General features: G+C 33.4%; 1 protein-coding gene across 1 annotated transcript in view; it reads left to right on the top strand.

Moving 5' to 3' along the window:
- DCDC1 (doublecortin domain containing 1) overlaps window positions 1-23,301 on the top strand; it is a 427,548-nt gene that overhangs the window by 20,866 nt on the left and 383,381 nt on the right. Inside the window, exons 3-6 of the mRNA XM_036891914.2 lie at window positions 2,388-2,551; window positions 13,965-14,234; window positions 15,451-15,607; window positions 16,042-16,204. Of these exons, the coding sequence (XP_036747809.2) occupies window positions 2,394-2,551; window positions 13,965-14,234; window positions 15,451-15,607; window positions 16,042-16,204 (748 nt within the window). The 5' untranslated portion in view covers window positions 2,388-2,393. The remainder of the gene's footprint in view (window positions 1-2,387; window positions 2,552-13,964; window positions 14,235-15,450; window positions 15,608-16,041; window positions 16,205-23,301) is intronic.

Here is a 23,301-nt window from a genome sequence, read left to right as displayed (position 1 = left end):
ATATATCTATTGTGAAAGCTTAGTGAATCTAAAAGGCCCAAGACCCAAGGCCCAGAGCCCAATATTACTGGACTCTCAGTTAAATTTAGAATCCAAGCCATCCTAGTCTTCTCATTTCCTGTTCTAAACTAATACCATACATTTTAGGATCTTGAAAGCCATTTAGTTCAAGGACTATCAGGAGTTTTAGGATTAGGTTCAACTGCAAACAACAAAGACCCAAACTAACATTGTTTTGAACAAGCTAGAAGTTTATTTCTCATGTGAAAGTTGGTAGGTAGGTAGTTCAATGTTGTATGGTACTCAATGTTGTCAGAGATTCAGCCTCCTTCTATCTTCCCTGGGGTGGGACTTTCATCTGTAGTATTGTATCAAAGTTAAAGCTGTCCAATTCAGTGTCAACCTTTATGTCTTCATTGTAGGTAGCAGAAAGTAGGAAAAAGAGCAGTGAACTCACTTGCATAGATCATTTCCACTAGAATTTCATTGGCCAGATTTGTTCATATGGCCCTACATAGCTACAAAGAAGACTGGAAAATAGTCTTTATTTTGAGCATCCATATGCCTCAGTTATAAATCAGGGATTCTAAATTGTAGAAGGAAAGAATGGATATTGGCAGGTAGTTGGCAGTCTCTGCCACAAAAAATTTATACAAGTATTAAAAGATAGTAATATCTAGACAAGTCAGGACACTGAAATGCAGTTATTTTGATGCATTTGATGCATTCTTAACAAAGCAGCCAAAGTTATCTTTAAAAAAAAAAAATCATACTACTCACCTGCTCCAAATACTACAATTCATTCAAAGTCCTAACAGTGTCCTGTAAGGCCCAGTGTCAACCCCACCCCATTGTCTTTCTGACCCCATCCCAGCAATGTTCCCACTTGTTCATCTATTTATCTACTCTTGCTATTCCCTCACTTGCCAGGTACACTCCACTTTAGGGCCTTCGCACTGTTTCCTGGATGTTGTATGGCTAACCCCCTTCCTCTTTCAAGTCTTTGCCCAGACATTTCCACCTCATTAAGGTGTGGAATAAAAATAAGGTATATTTTAAATCTAAAATTGGGGGAGGTTGTAGATACTATATACAACTTTTCCAGTGGAAATTTAAATAAAAAAGAAACAATTCTAGATCTTTTAACATTTTTAAAGAAATTAATGTTTAGATCTATAATCATTTACCTTCACTAGAATGTAAGTTTCTCAAGGGCACAATTTTTTCTGCTTCATTCACTGAAAAATTCTGAGTACCTAGAACAATGCCAAGTTTAGTGTAGGTACTCAATAAATAATCTGTGGATGAATGAATGCTTTTATTTCACAGTAGTAGTAAAAAGGTAAAAATAGTATTTTTTTTATTATCTTACAAATAATATCCTTCTCTTAGTAGTGTTATGTCATATTACCTTGGGACTCCTTAACCTCGTAGGACATCAGAGATGGGACTTCTTAGCTATTTTTATCAGCATTGTGAGTGGGTGATTACACTATGGAAAGGACCCTATAACATTCTGTGACACTATTTCTTATAGGTATAGTCTCTTGGTCTTAAGAAATTTTAGGTTGTGCGCATTACTCAGGATTTCTAGGTTGCAAATCAGAGTATCCCAACTCAAACTAGCTTAAGCAAAAAAAAAGAAAAAAAATCTGTTGGCTCACATACAGGAAACACAAGAGATGTGGTTGTTTTTAATGATTGGTTTCAGGGATTCAAATGTTGTCATTAAGAATCTCTCATTTTTTAATCTCTCTCCGTCTCTCACTTTTGCTTTCACCTGTTTTGGCTTCATCCTCCGTGGTGGAGTTTGCATTTTTTTTCCTTAAAGCTGGCAATCCCAGAGAACAGAACACTACTTTGTCTTCTTCATCAGGACTGTGACTTAGCAATCACTGTGTCTGGGGAAGGCACTTTGACTGGCCAGCCTTGGACACACTCACTTCCCTGTCAGGAAAGCAAGACCACATAATTGACAGTCCTATCAGAATCAGGAAGAAGGTAGGTTCCAAAAACAAATGAATGAAGGACAGATTTCTTTTTAAAAGGAAGAAAGAAAAAGCATTGTATTACACTTTTCAATAACATATTCCTCATGTTAAGTTTGTATAATGAGTGATTTTCTAGCAAACAGCAAAAACTAAAATCCTTTACAACAAATGATTCTTGTTTCTTTCTTAAATAAGATTATACAAATCAAAGACTTGGATCTATAATTTTGTTTTCCTTTAGGATCTCATATCTGTTCATTTCTAATGAGGTCTTACATTTAGTAACTGCTGTATAGTCTAGCTCATGAGGAGTACATTCTGATTAGTGCCCAGCCTCACTTTCTAGCTGGGAGGATTTTACTTATTTAATAAAATAATATTCTTCTTTACTCTTAGCTGCAAATGGCAAAAATAGAAACAGAGGATCACAGGGCAGCACTCTCTCAGTCTTCTTTATTGCCCTTGACTAAAGCCATGGAGGTATCACAGCAAAGCAACCCTGAAGGTGCCTTCAGTGGGGAAAAGCCAATGTACAAATACATTTCAAGTGATTTACCAAGGTAAGAATATTATTTTAGCAACTTAAACTGAATTCTGAGGGGAATGAAAGTGCTTATAGAAAGTTGTTTATATAAATGCTCACTTCTTGGTGGAGATGATGTCAGTAATAACTTGGAGATGTGATAGGCTTTGAAGGTTGTTGCCTGGGGTAGAGCCCTTTAATTTTTTTGTATTTTATGGGAATAAAAAAAGATGATGCAATAAACATAAATTATCCCTGGAGCTTGACTTAGATAGCATAATGATAGCAGTAATTGCATGGCTGATAATATTTGCTGTGTGCCAGAACCACACTTAATATTTAACCTGCATTGTATATATTTAGTTCTCAAAACAACTCTGTGGTGAATATAAGGTAGATAGTATTTTAAACATTTCTATTTTACTTATGAGGAAACAAAGACCTAGAGAGGTTAATTAACTCTACCAAGATCACACACCTGGTAAGTAGAGAAGGAATGGTTAGAACCCAAATGGATCTAACACTCTACAGACGGAACTCTTAACTATTTATTCTACTGTGATCTCTGAAATATAAGGCAGAGGACACAGAGGTATTTTTCCTGTGTTTTTTGTCTATTAGAAAGTGAAAGAACAAAAATGTCTCTGTCAGGTATTGATAAGCTTTTGGCTGGATGGATGTGATGCCATAGTTTTTATGTTAAATAGAAAATGTAGACTGTAAAACCACTGAAGAAAATATTCATAGATTAGGGATTATGTTAATCTTCTTATAGAAATGTTAGGTCATATTTATATCTTAGAACAGCTTCATTGTTTTTTGTGTGTGCCACCAAGTTTAGATGAATGTGCAATCTAGACTTTTAGCTAATCTCTGCTTTGCTTTATTCCTCTGAGTTATGAGTGCATATTAGCCATGTGTGAGATCATTTACACAGGGTACTAGCTATATGGTTTGACAATTTTTTAGAAAATCATTACCCAGTTTTGTATTGTAGAGACTTGAGTTAGTCATGACAGTGCTCTTCCAGATAAAACAATGGAACACAATTCTAAATAAGATTTTGAAGTATTCCTTTATACAGATGCTAATGGTAAAAGTAATATGCTTTGCACATTTTTATTGACTTTAGAATCTATTTTTACCAGTTTTCCTTTTCAAAATAGTACTATATCAGCTAATCATTCCAACTCTTCTTTATTTTTTCCTGTTAGAGATAACTGTAATTTCATTAACTGAATTTCTTTCTCCTTTTTTCTCATTTTCTTTCTTTGATTCTGAGTCTCTTTAACTCTGGCTTTATTCATTCTTTTTTTTTTTTTTTCTTATGTCATTCTTTGCTTTTATGTGACAGTTTCCTCCTGTCTGTTTTTAATAGTTTGTTTCAATGCATTCCTTCTATTTCTTTGTCTGAATCCTAACTTTTTTTCTGTCACTATTGCCTAGTACCATCAACTTTGATTATGATGACCTGTGGTGGATAAAATGAGAGTTCCTGTGGCCAGAATTCTCACCTGGCCCTGGTTGACTAGCTCATTGCACACCTGTGGGCAATACATTGCTGTTGACTCTATATGAAGAGCTCTGCCCAGTGCTCTGGGTGTGACATGGTGGCACAGCTGTAAGGCTGCAGGAGAGCAGAGCAGAGGCTGGAGAGGTGGTAGCACCGAGAACAGAGGCCCAGAGGATGGCTGTGTGGGATGGCTGTGCAGAGAGGCCCAGAGGATGATTGTGTGGGACAACTGTACAGAGGGGCCTAGAGGACAGCTGTGTGGACAGAGGGGCCCAGAGGCAGAGACCGGATTGCTGCATGCAGACTTGCTCTGAGTGAATGGGATTTTAGTGACTGACCTGCCACCTGGAAATAAAGTTGGGTATAACCCTTTCACCCCAAGAACGTTTTGCTGTCAATTTCTTTGGTCACATTGAATCCATAGCAAACTTGCTTGGGGCTGAAACCCATTGGCAAGATTGGCAAGACACCTACAAAATGAAGTAACACTCTTCTTGGCAGTTGAATGGAAAGTCAAATACAATGCCCAGAGGTCTTTTTTTTTCATGACAAAGAAAATGATGAGTTTCAGCCTGAAAAGGGTCATGTTCATAAAGGCTAGTGGTAATCTAAGATCTGTTCGTATTAATATGGTTATAGAGAGAGGCAATTTTCTCTGCGAGTAAAGATATTTTTCCCCTGATTGAGGTTAAAACTTCTCATCTCATTCTTGTTTTCCTTGCCACCTTTCTTCCAGAATCTTTGTGATCTTTCTATGAGAAATAATTATTAAATGTAGTCAATCTGTTGTTCCTTTACTTATATCACATAGTACTCTTCTTCACTAATTACACACACTATAAAATATGCCCACATATGTTAGATCCATTCATTGCAACCATACTGTGACCAGTTACCTTATGCTCATGTTATTATCTGATGATGTTACTCTTCTTTTCTCTCTTTTTTTTGTGTTCTTTCAGTGTTTATCCTCTGTCACTCCATGTTGCATTTGTTTGTAACAGACTGAAAACTGCTGTGCCAGGATCCTGCCCTCAGCAACAAAACTAAATCACCAACAGTATAAATGAGTTCAACATATTGTGCCAAAGAAGGTCCAATCCTCCCATTTTTATGACATATCTAGGAGGTCAGATGATTGGAAAAGTCTAGCCTCACTCCTGTGGCTATGTCCAGGAAAGCTGCACAATAGGAAACTTTTCCCACCCAGCTGTAGTCTGATGTATTATTCTCAGGTAACCTGAAACAGGACATCAACCTTTGAGATATGGATGGCAGGATCAATCGTTTATTGACAATAGGGATGGTTCTACCATATTTATAGAAAGTATCTCCAAGTGCTGAGTAGTTGTTTTCCAAATTAAAATTGCATTTTAAAATTAAGAGAATGTTGTAAGCAATTAATATCTCTTTCTATCCTGCATATAAATATTTTGTTTGCATGATTTTTAGCTGATCATCTAAGGATATAATTTTGTGACTTTTAATATAGAAATTTTCAGTAGTTTGTTATTCTGCTTGCATGTGAGTGTATTACCCACTCTTTCAGTTCTCTGAGGGGGAAAATTATCTCCAGGACAGTAAATGAGGACTTAAAATCAGTTTTAAAAGTGAATTACCAACAGTTTTTATAGATTATCTGGGTTGCTTTTTCGCAAATTTTGCTTTCAAAGAGACTAACAGTATCTGATCCATTCATTTGTTTTTTCATGTCATTTTAGTTATCTTAGATATTTTTAATTGGAATGAGTCTTAGGCTTTTTTTTGAAATAAAACATCTGGTTATAGCACCTCTTCTAGGGACAGTTTGTAGTAATTTCATCATTCCAAAGATGTCAGTTTTTACCATGGATAGAATGGGCAGCAAGAGGGAATGAGGAGGAGACAGCAATAGTGAAAAAAGCAGGGCAACAACTTCATTGTTTTGACCTCTATTGCCAACAAATTACACTTTCTTTAGTTCATAATTTTTTTCAGATTTTTCCTTTAAGTTTTAAAATAAACTCGTTATATCTAAATATTACTTCATTTAAATATGTTTAAAGAGTAGTTTTTTTTAATTTTTGAAAATTTAAATTTCTTCCAGAAAAGTTATATGCACTATCTACAACCTCCCACAATTTTGGATTTAAGATGTACCTGATTTTTATTCCTTTGCACTTTTGCACAAGAAGTTTTCTTACTTTCCTTTGGACGGGATGGTTTATGCCCCAATCCTATACAAAGATGGTTCCTTTACAGATTTTAGAGATTTCTCTTCTTTTTTAGAATTTCCTTTTACAAAAGTAAACAAGTTCAATTTAACAAACATTGAATATCTCCTATAGGGTACATATATGTACTTTAAACATAACATATTAGTTATTATTCGGTCATTGAGTTGCAAGTAAAATTTGACACATGCATTATAAAATAACCAGGAGTTGCTCTGCATTTGGGATACATTTACCAACCTTTCTGGGCCAAACTAGAATTATATTTTCTTCTGGTATTAAATCAGATTTTGGGGGAATTATTCACTTTTATTATTATCAGTTTTGTTATTCTCTATGATGTTTAAATCACATTTTATTTAGCAATTGTAGAAAGTTATATCTTAGAAGTTATTCATTTCATCAAGTTGGGGAAAGGGTGGGATGAAGTTTAATGAAATCTTTACGCTTTGAATACTCCAGAGATTTTGTATACATTTATATTCACCAAACATATGTGGGGGTATTTCTTTTATCAGTTGCATTCCAGTATTTTAAGCTGGATATTTATTATGGAATGTACTTAGGGTCATTTTCCCTTATGTTTACATTGTCTTATTTGTATTTACTCCAATTAGAGTTAAATGGTAATAGAATAAAGATAAATTTTACAAATGACAATAATCAAAAATCCCAGGAAGGTTTAAATGCCATAGGAATATAAAGCAAGAAATATATGCTTGTCAAATATACAGTATAAATAAATAATTCAGATGAAAATGGTTAACTACAATTAACAAAGCGACTACCAAATAAAGAGGGGCTAAAGAGTGGTTGTTAGATTTGATGTGCTTCATTGTATATTGTAAGTAATTGCTATCCATGGAAATTCTATGGCTTCTGTATAAGAAAAAGAGACATTTTGACAGGCAACACTGGTATGAAGCAACAGCAAGTACAAATCCTCAGCAACTGTCATTATTCTGCTGTTGAATTCACATCCAAACTGTGTGATAACTGTTGAGCCATGATCTGTCAAAGTAGCCACACTTCCTACTTATGAATAGAATTGTTAGTTAGCCACATGCAAATTTCTGCTATAGAAGTCTTTGTGTTTCAGAAAGGGGGAAATAAAAACTCTGTCATTTTATGCTTTTGCTGAATTTCTGCTGAAATTTTTCTGATTAAGTAAAAGAATTTTTAGAAAAACCATATAGTTTTTAATTTTATCCTATTATAAAATTAATTCAAAATTAGTAAAGATTTTGGATAAAACTAAAAGTGAACAAACATGATTAGAAATCTGAATGTGTAAGTTAGGCTACTGTTAGCATAAAGTGAGAGAAAACAACTGAAAGTGACTTTAAAAATGAGGAGCAGTCATTATCTTAAGAATTTCAGAGGCAGGGTAAATCTAGGGTTATATTCAGTGGCTCAACATTGTTAAAGAGCATGGCTCTTTGTATCTTTCTGCCATCCTCAGAATATTGGCTTGATTCTTGGGTTTGACCCCTCCTAGTCACAAGATGGCCCATCACATGTTTGCTCAATAACGTCTGACTGAAGAAGATGGGTGCTTGATCACTTATATCTCTTTTTGATTACTAAAAAATAACTTACCCCAGAATACATTTCCTCATTTCTTACTGGTCAAAATTAGATCACAAGCTGATTACTTAACCTGTAAGGGCAAGGGAAATGGAATTACCATCATTGGTGTTAGATCATTGAGGATTCATCTACTGGAGCTGACCAGGGCATATAGAAGGGGTAAGTCCTTGAATATAACTGAGGGTTTTCATCTAAGGATAAAGGCAGGGAATGACTATTAGATAACCAACATTATCTGACATAATTCTTGGCTTTGTCTTTATTGTATTTTACTTTTTTAAATGGTGTCTGTTTCTTCCCAATGGCATTTTTGTGACACATTTTTTGCATGTCATAATTGTCAAAGAATAGTTCCTGCATATCAATCACTGGTTCAGCTCCTGTGGAAATGTAAAATATATAAAACAAGGTTCTTACCCTTGCAGAGTGGGATATGAAGTCATATAACAAATCACAAAGCAAACATATCAATATGCAAAAAATGTATCAGAACCTACACAGGACCTGGGAGAATGATTTGGAATAAAGAATGACTAGGATCTGGTGGGGATAACTCTCATGTGTTTTGCCAACTTGAACAGCTTTGTTGAGCCTTTTTCTATACCCCAAATCCCTGAATTTATCCTTCATTGTAATCAGCACTTTTCCTTCAGAGTACTAATCATAGTCAGTAATTATAAATTTCTATGCATGACTATTCGTATAACATTTTTCTTTCACTAGACAATTGTTATGGAAAGAGTTCTAGAAAACATAATCAATGAGTTCAGATTAACATTTATTAAATATTTATTTATTGAAAGATATATAGTAATGGGTAGATAATAGCTGAAGCAAAAAGGATACAGGCAAGAACTATGCAAGGCAGTATGGTGCAATTACAGCTGAGGGATACTACAGGGGGGCAATGACTAGTACCAATTGGTAGAAGTCCTTGAATATGAGATTGATGAGTATGACTTTATTAGTTTTTCACAAATTGCTATAAAAAGGCACTAAGATTCGCTAGAGCTAAAAGCAGAGAAGAAAAATTGCTTTTGTCAAAACTATAGTTATACTCTTAAATCTTATCATCATCTATTTATCTTTTTCTGTACTCCTCCTTGAGCATGTTTTCTTATATTTTTAGACCTCACATCTTTACTTAGTTGTTGCTTTGTGAAGCAAAAATTGTAAGTTAGATTTAATGAAAATCACAGAGAGTAAAGCATAATTAAATACTAGCCTGGGATGTCAAGGGGGTTAAAATTCCATGATGTATAAGATCTGTCCCTGTTAATCATTTTGGTTAACAGAAAGTGGTTATATAGAAGAGGTATATAGTACAGTTTAAGAAAAGTATAAAAGCTTAGTTAATCTGTTAATGTACTTAACAGCTTTGTAATTCTGTGACTTATCATATCCATTATATCATACGTAGAAAGTATTTTTAAGATTCATTTACCTAAAGTTTTCTAGTTTTTAATTAATTGATAGTTTTTATTCCATACTGCTTTAAGGTGAAATTCTGACATGTTTTACTCCACCTTCATCTAAGCATACATAAAATCCTTAAATATTGACATAGTTTATATACATAGACACACACATACCACATTTGTCTATATTCTTTTTTATGACTTAATTTCAAATTGTTAAAATAAGTCTACTTTTTCCAGTAACTGAAAATAAACTAACTCTGAAATAACATAGCTGGGTTTTTCTTCTTTTGGCAGAGGAAAGAGCTCTTTTTTTTAAAACTGAAGTATCATTGATGCACACTCTTCTATTGGTTTCAAGTATACCATCCAGTTACTTGTATTATTAAACTTTCACGTCCACTAATGCAATTACTATCTGTCAACATAGGAAGATGTTACAGAATCATTGATTATATTCTACATGATGCACTACTATCCCTGTGACCAACTATATCTTTGAGAATTCTTGTACCCCTATGTCCCCCTTACCCTTGCCACCACTCCAACTTCTCTCCCATGGTAACCACCAGTCATTTCTCAGTGTCTATGTGTCTACTACTGTTTTGTTCATTTTGTCTTGTTTTGTTTCCACAAATAAGTGAAATCATATGGAATTTGTATTTCTCCACCTGGCTTGTGTCACTTAGCATAATGCCCTCTAGATCCATCCATGTTGCAAATGGCAGGATTTCTTTTCCTTTTATGGCCAAATAATATTCCATTGTGTATATATACCACATCTTCTTTATCTATTTATCTATTGGTGTACACTTGGGTTGCTTCCATATCTTGGCTACTGTAAATAATGAGTCAGTAAACATAGGGGTGTATATATCTTTCTGAATCAGGCGTTTTGTTTTCTTTGGGGAAAATTCCTAGAAGTGGAATTGCTGGGTCACATAGCACTTCTATTTTTAGTTTTTTGAGGAAACTCCATACTGCTTTCCACAGTAGGTGTACCAATTTACATCCCACCAACAGGGTAGGAGGGTTCCTTTTTCTCCACATCCTCACTGACACTTGTTATTTCTTGTCTTTTGGATGGTGGCCATTCTAACTGGTGTGAGGTGATATCGCATTGTGGTTTTTGATTAGCATTTCCCTGATGATTTGTGATGTAGAGCATCTTCTCATATGCCTGTTGACCATTTGTATTTCTTCTTTGGAGAAAAGTCTGTTCATTTTTTAATTAGGTTATTTGTTTTTTGGTGTTGAGGCATAAGAGTTCTATATAGATTTTGGATGTTAATCCCTTATCAGATAAATCATTTATGAATATATTCTCTCATACCATAGGTTGCCTTTTTGTTCTGCTGATGGTGTCTTTTGCTGTACAGAGGATTTTTAGTTTGATGTAGTCCCTCTTGTTCATTTTTTATTTTGTTTCCTTGTCCAAGGAGATGTGTCCAGAAAAAGTTGCTCATGCTTATGTTCAAGAGATTTTTGCCTATGTTTTCTTCTAAAAGTTTTATGGTTTCATGTTTTACATTAGGTATTTAACTGATTTTTTTAAAGCAGGCATACCAGGACATTTACATACAAATGAATACCTCTTGCCTTCTTCTCCCCACTTAAAATATATGCTTTATGAAGTAATTAATTCTAATAATAATGCCATTTTGCAAAGCATTTTTAAAAGTTCATCTTTAGATTTGCCACCAGAATCTGTGGCACTTTCTTTTAAATATACTCAGTACTGACTGATGACAAACTTTATCTTAGGAAGTGCATTTGAATTTTCCAGAAAATGAAATGTCTGGATCTACATTTTGTAAAAAAAAATGAGTAATCAAAACTGTAATTATATAACTTGTATGGTAGGTAGAAATTTAATATGACCCTCAATATTCCTACCCCCTGGTATGGATGCCTGGTATAATTTGTCCCTCTTAATTATGGGCTGGATTGTGAATAAAATAGGATGTCACTCCAATGATTAGGTTACATTATATGGCAAAAGATATTTTTGTAGATGTAGTTAAGGTACCTAATCAGTTGTCTTTGAGTTAATCAAATGGGAGGTCCTGGGTGGGCCTGACCTAACCAGATCAACTCTTAAATGAGAGATTAGAGGTCAGAGACAGAAAACTCAGAGACATGAGTTCCTACTGGCCTCAAAGATGATAGTCACTATGAGTTCTACAGCTATAAGGAACTAAATTCTGGCAAAATCTTGAGCTTGGAAGAAGACCCTGGGGATCAGATGAGACTGTAGCCCCAGCTGATACCTTGATTTCAGCCTTATTAAATCCTGAGCAGAGGATCCTGCTAAGCTTTGGGCAGACTCCTGACTCATGGAACCTGTGTGATAATAAATTGTTTTAAGCCACTAAGTTTGTTGTAATTTATTATAGAGCAATAAAAAACTAATATAGATAGATAAATAGATGATAGATAAATAGATATTTTTTAAGAAGGTGTATTTCTGAAGTAGTGTGATTGGTGTCTTCTATCAACTTTATATGTTGGATTTTAGGTTTCAGACTGGAAAATAATGCACCAGTAACAGTGATAAAAATGATTTATGAGTGATAAGAAAATGAATAATACAATGGTGAATTTGAATATTTAGTAGAAATTGAAGCTAGCATTTAAATGGTAGGAAATAATCAATGAGATATAATGATTCCAGTTATTAAGTCTATCAGGGCAGGTGTGAATGCACAGGAAGGATATACAGGAAGATACAGGAGGGTAGCACCGAAATCTTACTGAAGAAGGAACTTCTTGAAATCTGTGTATATGTGAATTATTTATAGATATAATGAAAGATTCTAGTAGAGACATAGACTATGTTTGAAACTTTGGAATATGATAAAAAACCCTTTTGCTTTGTAGTAATGGGATAATGGATTAATAAAAAATCATTAGTGTATTTGTAAAAAATAAACAAAATGCATTCATTAAAGAAGAAAGATACTCTATTCTGCATTTAAGTAGAGAATTCCTTTTCTTTCTTTACATGAGAATATGCTTTCTAAGTAACTGTTTATGGGCACTGGAAACTGTTTATGAGATCTGCAGATCTTTCCTCCTAATTGTTTACTGTTCTTGCCCCAGTTTGAAGAGCTTGGTGACCATTTGCGGCTCTGTTGCTGTCACTAGAGAAACACTGCCACGGCGAGGGTGACTGCTGCTATATGCCCCTCTCTACCACTACTGTTAAAATCTGGGTAGTTCAGGTGGTCTGAAGTGAGGTCCTCCTCTGCTAGAAGTAAAGTCCAATGACCCATTAAGTTGCTGTTTGCCACAGTTTTGAACCCATGTAGATACTCAGAGTGTAGGGAAGGTCTCTTTTCTTCTCATTGCTGCTCTGTTCCATCCTGGGCTGACTTGGATAGAAACATGTGATAAGAACAACAAAACATACAACAGCTTGGATACCAATGTTTTAGCTCTGCTGACCCACTGTGTCAACTTTCACCCACCCACATGTCCGTTTTCCCTGTGGCATGTGACTACCTTTCATTCAGAGGAAATAATAAACTATTTTACACTTTTGTGAACATAAAGAAGACAGGCCAGAAGAAATACTTGTGATTATAATGACATTTAAAGATGAAAAACATTTGGAGGAGGACTGTCTGTTCTAAGGTTTCTTTACACTAAGCATATGTTATTTTTTAATTGTGTCTGTGGGGCTTGTTATATTATGTATAACACGTATTAAGGAACTAGCAAATTGGAAAGAGGCAGATTTGGTTTGTATAAAGATACAAACACATGGAATAGTGGAATAATAGATGGACGCTGACTGTCCTCTATGCCTAATCATTACATAGCTCAATATTGTTAAGTATGTTGAAACTTGTTTTATTTTATCATATGAACAAACTCTATAGATATTCCATCTTCCCGATTTGGTATTTACATATATTTACATATCATCCCAGGTCTGTTCAAACATCATAGTTCATCTAAATACTACCCCTCCAGCTTAAATCCAGGTAGGGTAACCAAATGTCTCAATTTGTCTGAGACCGAGGGAGTTCCCAGGATGTGCAAGTTTCGGTGCCAAAGCCAGGACAGTCTTAAGCAAACCAGGATGAGTTAGTTACCCTGATCCCAGGCTTGCTGTGAAGCCTTTACCCAACTTAATTCCAGCCCATGTGAGCTTGCCTTTGAGGAATTCTTTTTGCATTTAAAGTTAATACACACCCATAAATTTAAGCAGTTTACTTAACATATATCCTCACTTTATTAGGTGATAGTCTTGAAGATAGGAGCCACATCTCTTTAACTTTTATATTTCCTACTATTTAGCAGAGTGCTAGTGTTTAATAAATAGCCTAAGAACTTAAAAATTTCACTTAACATTGTTTCAAGCACTACACAAGCTCTCTTCTTTAAGTAAAGCAATTAAGTTTAATGGTTAGGAATGTGGGTTTTACTTTAGAACAGGCTTGGGTTCAATTTCTCACCCTGTCAATTTACTGATCATGTGAGGTTGGTCAAGTTAACTAGCCTCTCTGAGCCACAATTTCTTAAATCTGTAAAATGGAGATAAAATTAAAATAATACTTACTTCTTCTGGATATTGTAAGGCTTAAACAAAATAATGACTAAGTGTATAGTATTTTGCCTTGCATATAATACACAACTAGTTATTGTATGGTAGTTGTTAAGTGATTACAAATCAGTTCACTGTATTCTTCCATTCATTGTTTCTTTCAGGGAGTTTATGTCATCCCAGGCAAAAGCAGTTATTAAAACTCCTGAAGATTATTTGCAGCCTCAGTTTGGCCCCAAAAGACTTTTGCATTCAGCAGCAGTATCAGAAGGGTCAGGACTTGAAGACTGCTCCACACATCAAACAGTATCAGATCATAGCCATGATGAAATATCAGACCCAGATAGCTACAAATCAAACAGTAAAAACAATTCTTGTTTCATATCAGCATCCAAGAGAAACAGACCTGTCAGTGCTCCAGTGGGTCAACTGAGGTAATCAAAGCTGTTCTCTGTTCTTTTTAACGGACTGTTGAAGCTTTTCCCTTTGAGCAGAATTTATAATGACTCAATTGACTATTTCAAACATTAAAATGTACCACATCTCTAGGGTTTTGTTTCTTTTTTTTTTTTGAGTAGTATATTGCTAATTACACTTGTGGAAAACGTGAGATACACTTCAATTTAGGTAATATGAAACTGAAAAGAATATTTTAAGCTGAATCAGGCTAGGACCATGAAATTATCTTTGTTTACTAGATATTTGTTTAAAAATGGAAATTAATCAATATTTTTTGATAATTAATCAATATTTTGAGTTAAAACCAAATTAAAGTGAACTTATAAAACCATTTTGTATGTCTGTTTTCACATCAAGATTGTTATTGTAAACTGTTAAACCAAGAGTTTATAGATAGAAAAAAGTGTTGATAAAAACAAAAAATCAAACTAAGAAGTTGGTACTCTCATGTTTTTCATATGTTGAATAGTGATTGAATAGTTGAATAGTAAAATCACATATTATAATTTTAATTTACTTCAAGTTTCTATTTTAAAATGTTTACTTTGCTTTTGTGGCATTAAAAAATAATAGGTTAGTTAAGGAGCTCTGAAGTCAAAGATTTGCCATGTTAATCATTTATCATGTACTTTTGCTGAAAAAATAAAAATTGAAACTGTTTTTGACTGAAGACAAAACTTGGAAATCTTCTCTTGGCTGCCCTCAAATAATGAAATGAAAGCAATTACAATTAACTTTAGAATAAAAGACTTAATTATAGTCTATGAGAATTTCAAACCTTTTTAAAAAATAAAAGAACTTTAATAAACATGAAAACCTAAGGGAGAATCTTAGCTATTTACTATTTTGTGATCTTAAAACCATACTAACATTTTTTTGCTTTCTATCAGTACATAGCATATACATAAATAATTTTTTAAAAAGAGTGTTTTGGTGTTTTAGAAGTAAAATGATAAAAATGATTTATTCTGAGATATGTGTTTTACATAAACAGTTTTGGCAAACTTTTTCTGTGTTAAATTTTTTAAAATATTTAAGTAAATGTGGACAATCTTATCCTATAAAAAGTTTTATTGAGGAATACTTCAGAATAATCATTAGGGATTGTCTGTAAAGAATATCCAGGATAATATTTATTTAATTGTTTTTAATAATTAACATGCACCAAATTTTGTATTTTTTTCTCTTTAGAGTTGCAGAGCTCTCTTCTTTAAAATTTCAGTCAGCCCAGAATTCACATAGATTGTCTCAAAAACACAAACCTCAAGCCAGAGTGATTAAAGTAACAGCTTACAAAAATGGATCTAGAACAGTCTTTGCCAAAGTTACTGTACCAACCATCACCTTGGTAAATAGTGTTCAAAAGTTTTCTTTGCTTTATTTCCTACCTTATCCTCTTTATAATATAAAAAATGAGAAGGATGACATTTATTTGTGTTAAAATTTTTTAGTAATCTGAATCTGTAAATTGCTTATATATAGTAATCTCAAAAGCATTTAATTTCCTTCCTTTTTTATTAATATATAAACATTATATTTAATTAAGCAGATGCAATGGTTTAAATCTTGTAGAGTTATTGAACTGACAGCATTTAAGGATGAAAATTAGACAATTATTAGCTATTCTCACTTCTTTGATTTACCTTTTATTGGTATATTTTAAACTGCTAGAAAATACCTATATTGATGGAGTTACTTGAGTTACTTGGTAATTGATGCACCTTTTGTTTTGTGGAAGTGTGTTACATTCTTTGTCATAAATGACATACCTCTTGCTTCTAGTTGCTGGAGGAGTGCACGGGAAAGCTGAATCTGAACATGGCCGCCCGACGAGTGTTCTTGGCAGACGGCACTGAAGTCCTCGAACCTGAAGACATACCCCATGAAGCCGACATTTATGTTTCAACGGGAGAGCCCTTTTCAGATCCATTCAAAAAAATTAAAGGTAAAAAAGAAAAAAAAAACAAACCCTACCCCCACACACAGTAAATTGCTTAAGGGACGCAATTAAAAAATGATTTTCATCCTGTCTTTTTTGCATGGTTTAACAAAACTAATGTTTACGCATTTACAGCTCAGTAAGAGGATAATGTGCTTAATGAAAGAAAAATCCACTGACAGCCACGTTTATTGCCCTTCATTAGCATTGGTGCTTAATTTAATATAGATCTGAATAGACATTAGGGAGCCTGCAGGAGGTTAAATGGTGAAAATATAATAAATTAAATCAGAGATTATTGAATTTACTGTTTAGGTTCTGTGACACCCAACAGACATAATTCATTAGACTTATTCTCTCAGAAAATAGCTCAAAGTTTCAAGTATCATTTATTCATTTACACCCTTGGTCTTTTTTCAGATGGCATTAATGTAATTCTGAAAATGTAGCCAGTAATTAACATATAATTCTTATATATGGGTGATTTTTCTAATAAAATTTTTCATAAGATTAGTACCATAGCTAACTTATTTTAAACCTTGAAATATATGTATTATATATACATAATATAAATTACGTATACAAACAAAATATAATATTTTTGTTTTAGACATATTTGCAGGCAAGATTTTTTTTAAAGTCCATTGTTTCTAATATTTCAGAAATGTGGATATTTTCTAAAATAAAAAAAACAAACATTTTTCTTTCTCCAGTAGGAAAGAATACATTTTAAGAGCTAAATGAAAGTACCATTATCTAAGAATATTCTTCCAAGCATGTCATACCCAGTCTGTTATCAAGTGCTATGTACAGTAATCATATTTAAATGATAAAAGAACTTTGCTGTACAAATTCAGTGTATCTAACTGCTGTACTCCCCTATGCTTTTTATACTTTATTGGAAGTCTTCTTTTCTGCAACTGCTATAAAGCTGCTAAACCAAAGGCAAGTCTAGGCAATAATTGCATAAATAGAAGAAAAGCAATTCTGAAATTCATTACAGCTGAGGTGATCAAAATTTCTCCTCTATTAATGTTATTATATAAAGTGATACTGGGATTTCTGTCCCTTTGAAAATACTTGATCATCAGGAAAAAGAATTTCTTGAAGGCATTAGAAAGTTCAAGGTAATTTGGTCCTTATAAAGAAACTTGTTGCTACAATACTCAGTAAAAATTACCTATGCAATAGTGTAGAACCATGTATTTTTCATGTTTTGCTTTAACTTTAAAATATGGCTGTCTTTATTTTGCATTCATTGAATCATCTGTTTGTATAAAAACATGAGTCTCGTGGGTAAGTGTTTCTGTGACATTTTTATAATCAGATACTTATGCAATGAGTGCTTCCTTAAATTCCTTGATTATTTTTATTAATAAGAAATACTTGCCTTTCATATTATATGTAATGGTACTGTAGAAGAGATATATGAAAATTATTTATAGCTGAGCCTCTGAGAAAATCTCCTGGATATGTATGCCTCAAATAACAATGTCATACACATGAGTAAGCTTGGTGGATGATTTTTAAATGTACAAACTAATTTGCTCCTACTTTTTGTTTTCTTTTTTATTCTTTTTAAAGCCAAGTCCAGAACAAAAAAACTTCTCTGCTTTGTCTGCATATATTTGGCTGTGTTTCATGTGACATGCACTGCTGTTCTTTTAGCACCAAAATGTTGGCACACACTCCTGAAAATTTCACACCATCTCTTGCTGGATCAGCAAGCTTAACCCACCAAAATCTGGTGTTGTGCAATGGTTTTTGACTGATAATCAATCTTTATGCTGCTCGACAGTTGTTGCTGGGACACGGAGTAGAGCAGGTGGCAGATGTGCCTTGTCTTTTGAGAAAAGAAATTGTAGGTGAGCTTGGACACAGACTAGCATATCACATGTCCATTAAAAAGAATTAGGATAAGTATAATAGGGAAAAAGCCACTCATCTAAGTTAAGCTCATAGATAAACTTATAAGCCGAAAGTGACATTTAGTTTCTTTTAGAACATTAAGAATATAAATGTAAATAAATATAATATACATAAGCATTACATATATATATATATATATATATATATATATATATATACACACACACACACACATACATATATGGTTATCTTTAACTTGAATTTAATAATTCATTTATAGGTATATCACCCACATATTCACATACATTTTTTCAAATCAGATTAAAATGACCTTTCTTGCATGTGTTTTATAGATAATAATTTTTTTCAACTTATTGTCATGAATGTACTATGAAAATAAACATGTATGAATAACTTTCAAGATGATAGATAAATTTAGGGTAAGGAGGCATTCTCAGAAGTTGGAAAATTAAATATTCTAAAGGTAAATAGGGGGAAACAGCTAGCAGAATTGGTCATTATTGTTATAGCTTTCTAAATGAGCATGAGTATTTTATACACAACTAACCAATAGGCATTAGAGTCAGCAACTGGTCATTATTTTAATATATTGATTTTCATTCACTCAGGAAACTTTCACTGAGAGCCTATTACATACCAGGTACTAGGTCACATCCGAGGCAGATGAAGAACAGGAATCAGTCTGATTTCTTTTTTATTATTATTCTTTCATTTCTGATTTAAAATTCAATTTAATTCAATACAATCTAAGTTTAAGGCAATAAATATTTATAAAGTATCTGTTTTGTGTATAGTCACTTCTATCAATTTATGGTCACTTCTGTCCACATAAGGATAGAAGTCCTGGTCTTTATGGAGCTTCAGTTGAGTTAAATAAGTTATAAATCCTTAGAACTGAGAACACTGTTCAACAATCTAAATCAGTTGGGTCCTCCAAAGGAAACTATTTCTGGCATAGGAAGGCCAAGTAGGTTTAGGTGTATTTTGGCAATTTTATTTTCATATTTCATTGTTTTCTTATTCTTTGGAAAAGCAGTGTAGATAATGAAAATTGCCTTGAACTATTTCCTGATTCACTAAGGTAGAAAGAGACCAACAGAATATCTCTGACTTTTTAACTACTTTAGTACCCCTTTTAAGCATCACTGTTTGACAACCAGTGGCACTGGATTAATAAAGTCAGAGAGCTATTCATCACATACTTCAAAATACAAAGCTTTCATACAGAGGTCAGGCCAAGGTCAAGACTGACATGAAGCATTCCTTGTTGAAATACAATATTAGGATCATTCTTACATTTTGAAGTTGAATGTCCAAGCAGAAAGATTAATTGTGTATGGGAACAATGGAAATATTTTGTATAGAGTGTTGAGATTATTCACTGTCTTACTAGGTCTGACAATTCTGGCATTTGAAGATTGTGAAATTCACTAATGATTCTACTAGAATTGTGAAGTTATAGTTTATGAATTGTTTGAAAAGGCATTTTAAACATTTCAGATGCATGGGCATGCAGTTTAGGTTTTTTCCACAGATTCCTGAATCTTCTGCTTAATGGTGGCACAGTGAAAATTCTTGCATCAGATTCATTGGGTTTTAAAGAGTTCAGCTTCTTTATAACTGCTAGGAGCTGAAGGCAATGCAAACCTAGCATGAGGTTTAAATGTTTTAAATAAGATGAGAGAAAAAAACTGTTTGGACCTAATTAACTGGGTCCAAGTTCCTTTGTATGGAGTTCTGATTGTTTTAAAATTGCTTTAGTTTGATATTTCCATTCTTTCCTATATATTCTATTCTACTATTTGCTTTCAGAGTTATCATTTACAGTGATTCATTTCAGTCCTGGGTTTTGTTAACCAAAAGTGAAACTGAGTATTATGAATAAGATTTTACATCTTTTATATACTGTATTGTGAAGATGCAGTCACAGAAAAAAAATCCATGAAAAGAGTTCTTGATACTACACCTAAGATCTAAATTTAAACCTAGAGATTTTCTCCTAACAGTCATGTGATCTTCAAAATGAAATAATTCGCTGTGACAGTTTATGATTGACAAGAATATGTGTGAGCACATTTAAAATAGGCCATCTTTTCATGTAGAAGTAAATGTCAGTGAAATGATGGATTCTCATCATTTTAATTATTGATGATTTGGAAATACTTCAATTCCATGACACACGAGGCACATTCTAAATAGCAGCATAACACTTTTTCTCATATCTGCGTCAATAATGAAATGTTCTGTCATATTTTGTTTTTCAAAAAATGCATAGTTTAATGAACCTGGATTCATGCATTATATTTTGTTCCATTATATGTCTCCTGCAATTGTTAATTTTTTAAGTAGTTAAAAGCACAAATTTCAAGATATAACCCACTTAGCCACATTATATCACATTTTGCTATTCTTGCTGTTGGACCTCAAGATAAAACTACAGTGCTGTCTACAGTGGCTACTTTAGTCCTGCTAAAGCTAATACTGGACTTTGTGATGGTCACCTAGAGGGTGACTACAACTTAATTTGGGCAGCTATAGCAGGAGTTAGGATAGGCTTCCCCAAATCCCTGTTATCATATTGTTTGAATAGTATATGTATTAGGTGAGATTATTTGTCAGTCCAGCATATCTTCCATTTAGCTGCATATATTCAAAAGCAGTACAAAAATATATGTAGAAAAAAACCCTCATTTTCTTCTGAGACATCACATGATTCTTTTATCTGTTTCTGTGAGGGTAAAACTATAGACATATATTTTATGTATTCCCCTATTCCAAAGTTTTAAACCTGTGAATATGTATCCTTACTATATGAATAGATCTAAAGACCATTGCAAGAGCTATTTCTTCCAGAAAATGTCATTAGCTCATAGGAAATCTAGAGCATGAATGTGGCACCATCTCCCTATACTGTTAAATATCAAATTATTGAGAAACATCTAAATTCTTGACATATTCATGAATTGCTTAATTGCATATATACACAGAGGCCACACTTGTTAAAGATGCCTGAAAACCTGTAACTGTCCTGATAATTTGAAAACTTCCTGCATGTCATGCACTCAGCAGTGTGCTTTTAGGGTATTTTATTTATTCCTCACAACCCATGAGTTAGTGTTACAAGTCCATAATCTGTTACTTGCATTACAAAATCCAAAATTGCAGAAGACCAATTTTTTCATAACTTATTTGGTAACAGAACCTTATTTAGTAAAACTAATAGATTGTTTTGTTGAAAAATAATTACTATGTTTGATTATATGCTGCTACCCTAGACTATGCTGGGCACATTACATAATATATGATATATGTTCCATTAGGATATATGCAATATATTAACATTTTTGAAATCTGAAAATTTCTATTTATGGAATCACATCTGACCTTAAGGGTTTTGGATAAGGTGTTTCTGCTATAGCTGCAAAGAAATTTGATAAATTTTGATCCTCACTGGGATATTAACTCAGAAGGGTTATAAATATTATCTTTATCATCTCAATTTGTTTGCAACATGGGTAAAAGTAGACAGAGGGAATATCTCCCTCAGTGAAGCTGAGAGAGTGTGTGGTAGGTAATAAAAAATGTGTGGTTCTGTTCCTTGACTAAAAAGACAGAGAAATAGTTAAAGAGAGATCATTCATTCATTTACTCATTCCCTCTAAAAATAGTTATTGAGTCTCTACAATATGCCAGGCCTTGCTCCAACTCTTAAGGATGTGGTGTGAACAACACAGAGGTCTCATGGAGCTTAAGTGCTAGTGAGGTGGAAGGAGCAATAGACAATAAATGTATGAAGAACTAAATGAGGTATTCAGTGACAGTGGTAGGTGTTAGAAAGGAAATACAAATAGTGGCATCATAAGAACAAATAATGTCATGGATACAAAAGGAAGGAATTTAAAAAAATGAAACAGGCATTTGCAGTAACCTTTAAATCAAATCGTTTAGGCCGTTGCATGCTTGTTACTTCACCTGAGAATTCACTCATATTTTCAATAGATACACTATCAGGGTTTTGCCTTTCAAACCATTCATTTTTGGAGCTTTCAGACATCTGTTAGAAGAGACATGAGAATGCATTATTATTTAGTGGAAAGAACACTAGACTTGCAGTCAGATGATCTTGCAGGATTCTATTTCCAGTTATGTGACCTTGGACAGATTGATCTGTACATCACATCCTTATCTGGAAAATTGAGGAAATAATATTATCATTGGATATTGTCTTGTTTTTCTAAAAAATAAAAATTATTTGAAAATTCAATGTCTATAAATCCCTAGTCTAAATGGAACATAGCATTTCATAAATTTAACTAAGATTCCAAGTGCTATTAACATCCCCAGGATGTTAATCAGAACTTTGTGTCCACTCCTACCTTTTTGGAATAGCTGACTGGAATAAAAAAAACAACAAAAACATTTGTGTCTACCTTATCACTGCCAGGGAAGCAAACTACAGTGTGAATCTGGGCAAGTTACTTCACCTCTCTTAAGCCTCAGTTTCCTCATCCATAAATGAGCCCAATAGTATTTACCTCACAGTGTTATGAGGGGTAAATAATATGATGTCTGTAAAAACCTGCCATGTATAGTAGGTGTCTAAAACATTATATTTCCACTTGTTGTTTATCTATTTTCCCTCTTTTTCTCCATCTTTTGCTAGGCTTATTTCCACCAGCTTTTCATACTTGTCACAGAATTTGATTTTTATTGCCAAAGTTATTTGCTAGGTATACAATATCTTAAAAAACAACCAAATGAAAATCCCTCCTTAGTGCTGTGTATACAGCAAGTTATGGGAATCTGAGTTTAGAGCCTTTAAACTCTCACTATATTGTGCTTCTAGCCTTAATAATTTTTCTGGGGTGTAAGTCAAAATCATATCCTTTTATAAAAGGAGTCCAAAGTGGCCTTATGCAGCACTGTTGCAAGAGTCATATTTTAAAATATGTTTATGACCCAAGGCTAGCCTTAGTTTTAAGCTGCCATAACTTATTTCCAGAAAGTTCATAGAAAAGTTCAGGGAAAGGGTGACAACGTTTTGATTGGCACAATAGATGGGATGTTTGTAATTTTAATCAAATTTAAGTTGAAGACATACTTCAAACGATATGTCAGACTAGTGTTACTGAGTTAAAATCTAATGACAACCACTGTCATTATTAGTTCAATTTAACTATCATGCCTATAGCAAAAAATGATGACACTAAGAA

The sequence above is a fragment of the Manis pentadactyla genome, chromosome 9 (genome assembly GCF_030020395.1).
Source record: "Manis pentadactyla isolate mManPen7 chromosome 9, mManPen7.hap1, whole genome shotgun sequence".
NCBI classification, from domain to species: domain Eukaryota; kingdom Metazoa; phylum Chordata; class Mammalia; order Pholidota; family Manidae; genus Manis; species Manis pentadactyla.
This window is presented reverse-complemented; position numbering and strand designations above follow the sequence as displayed.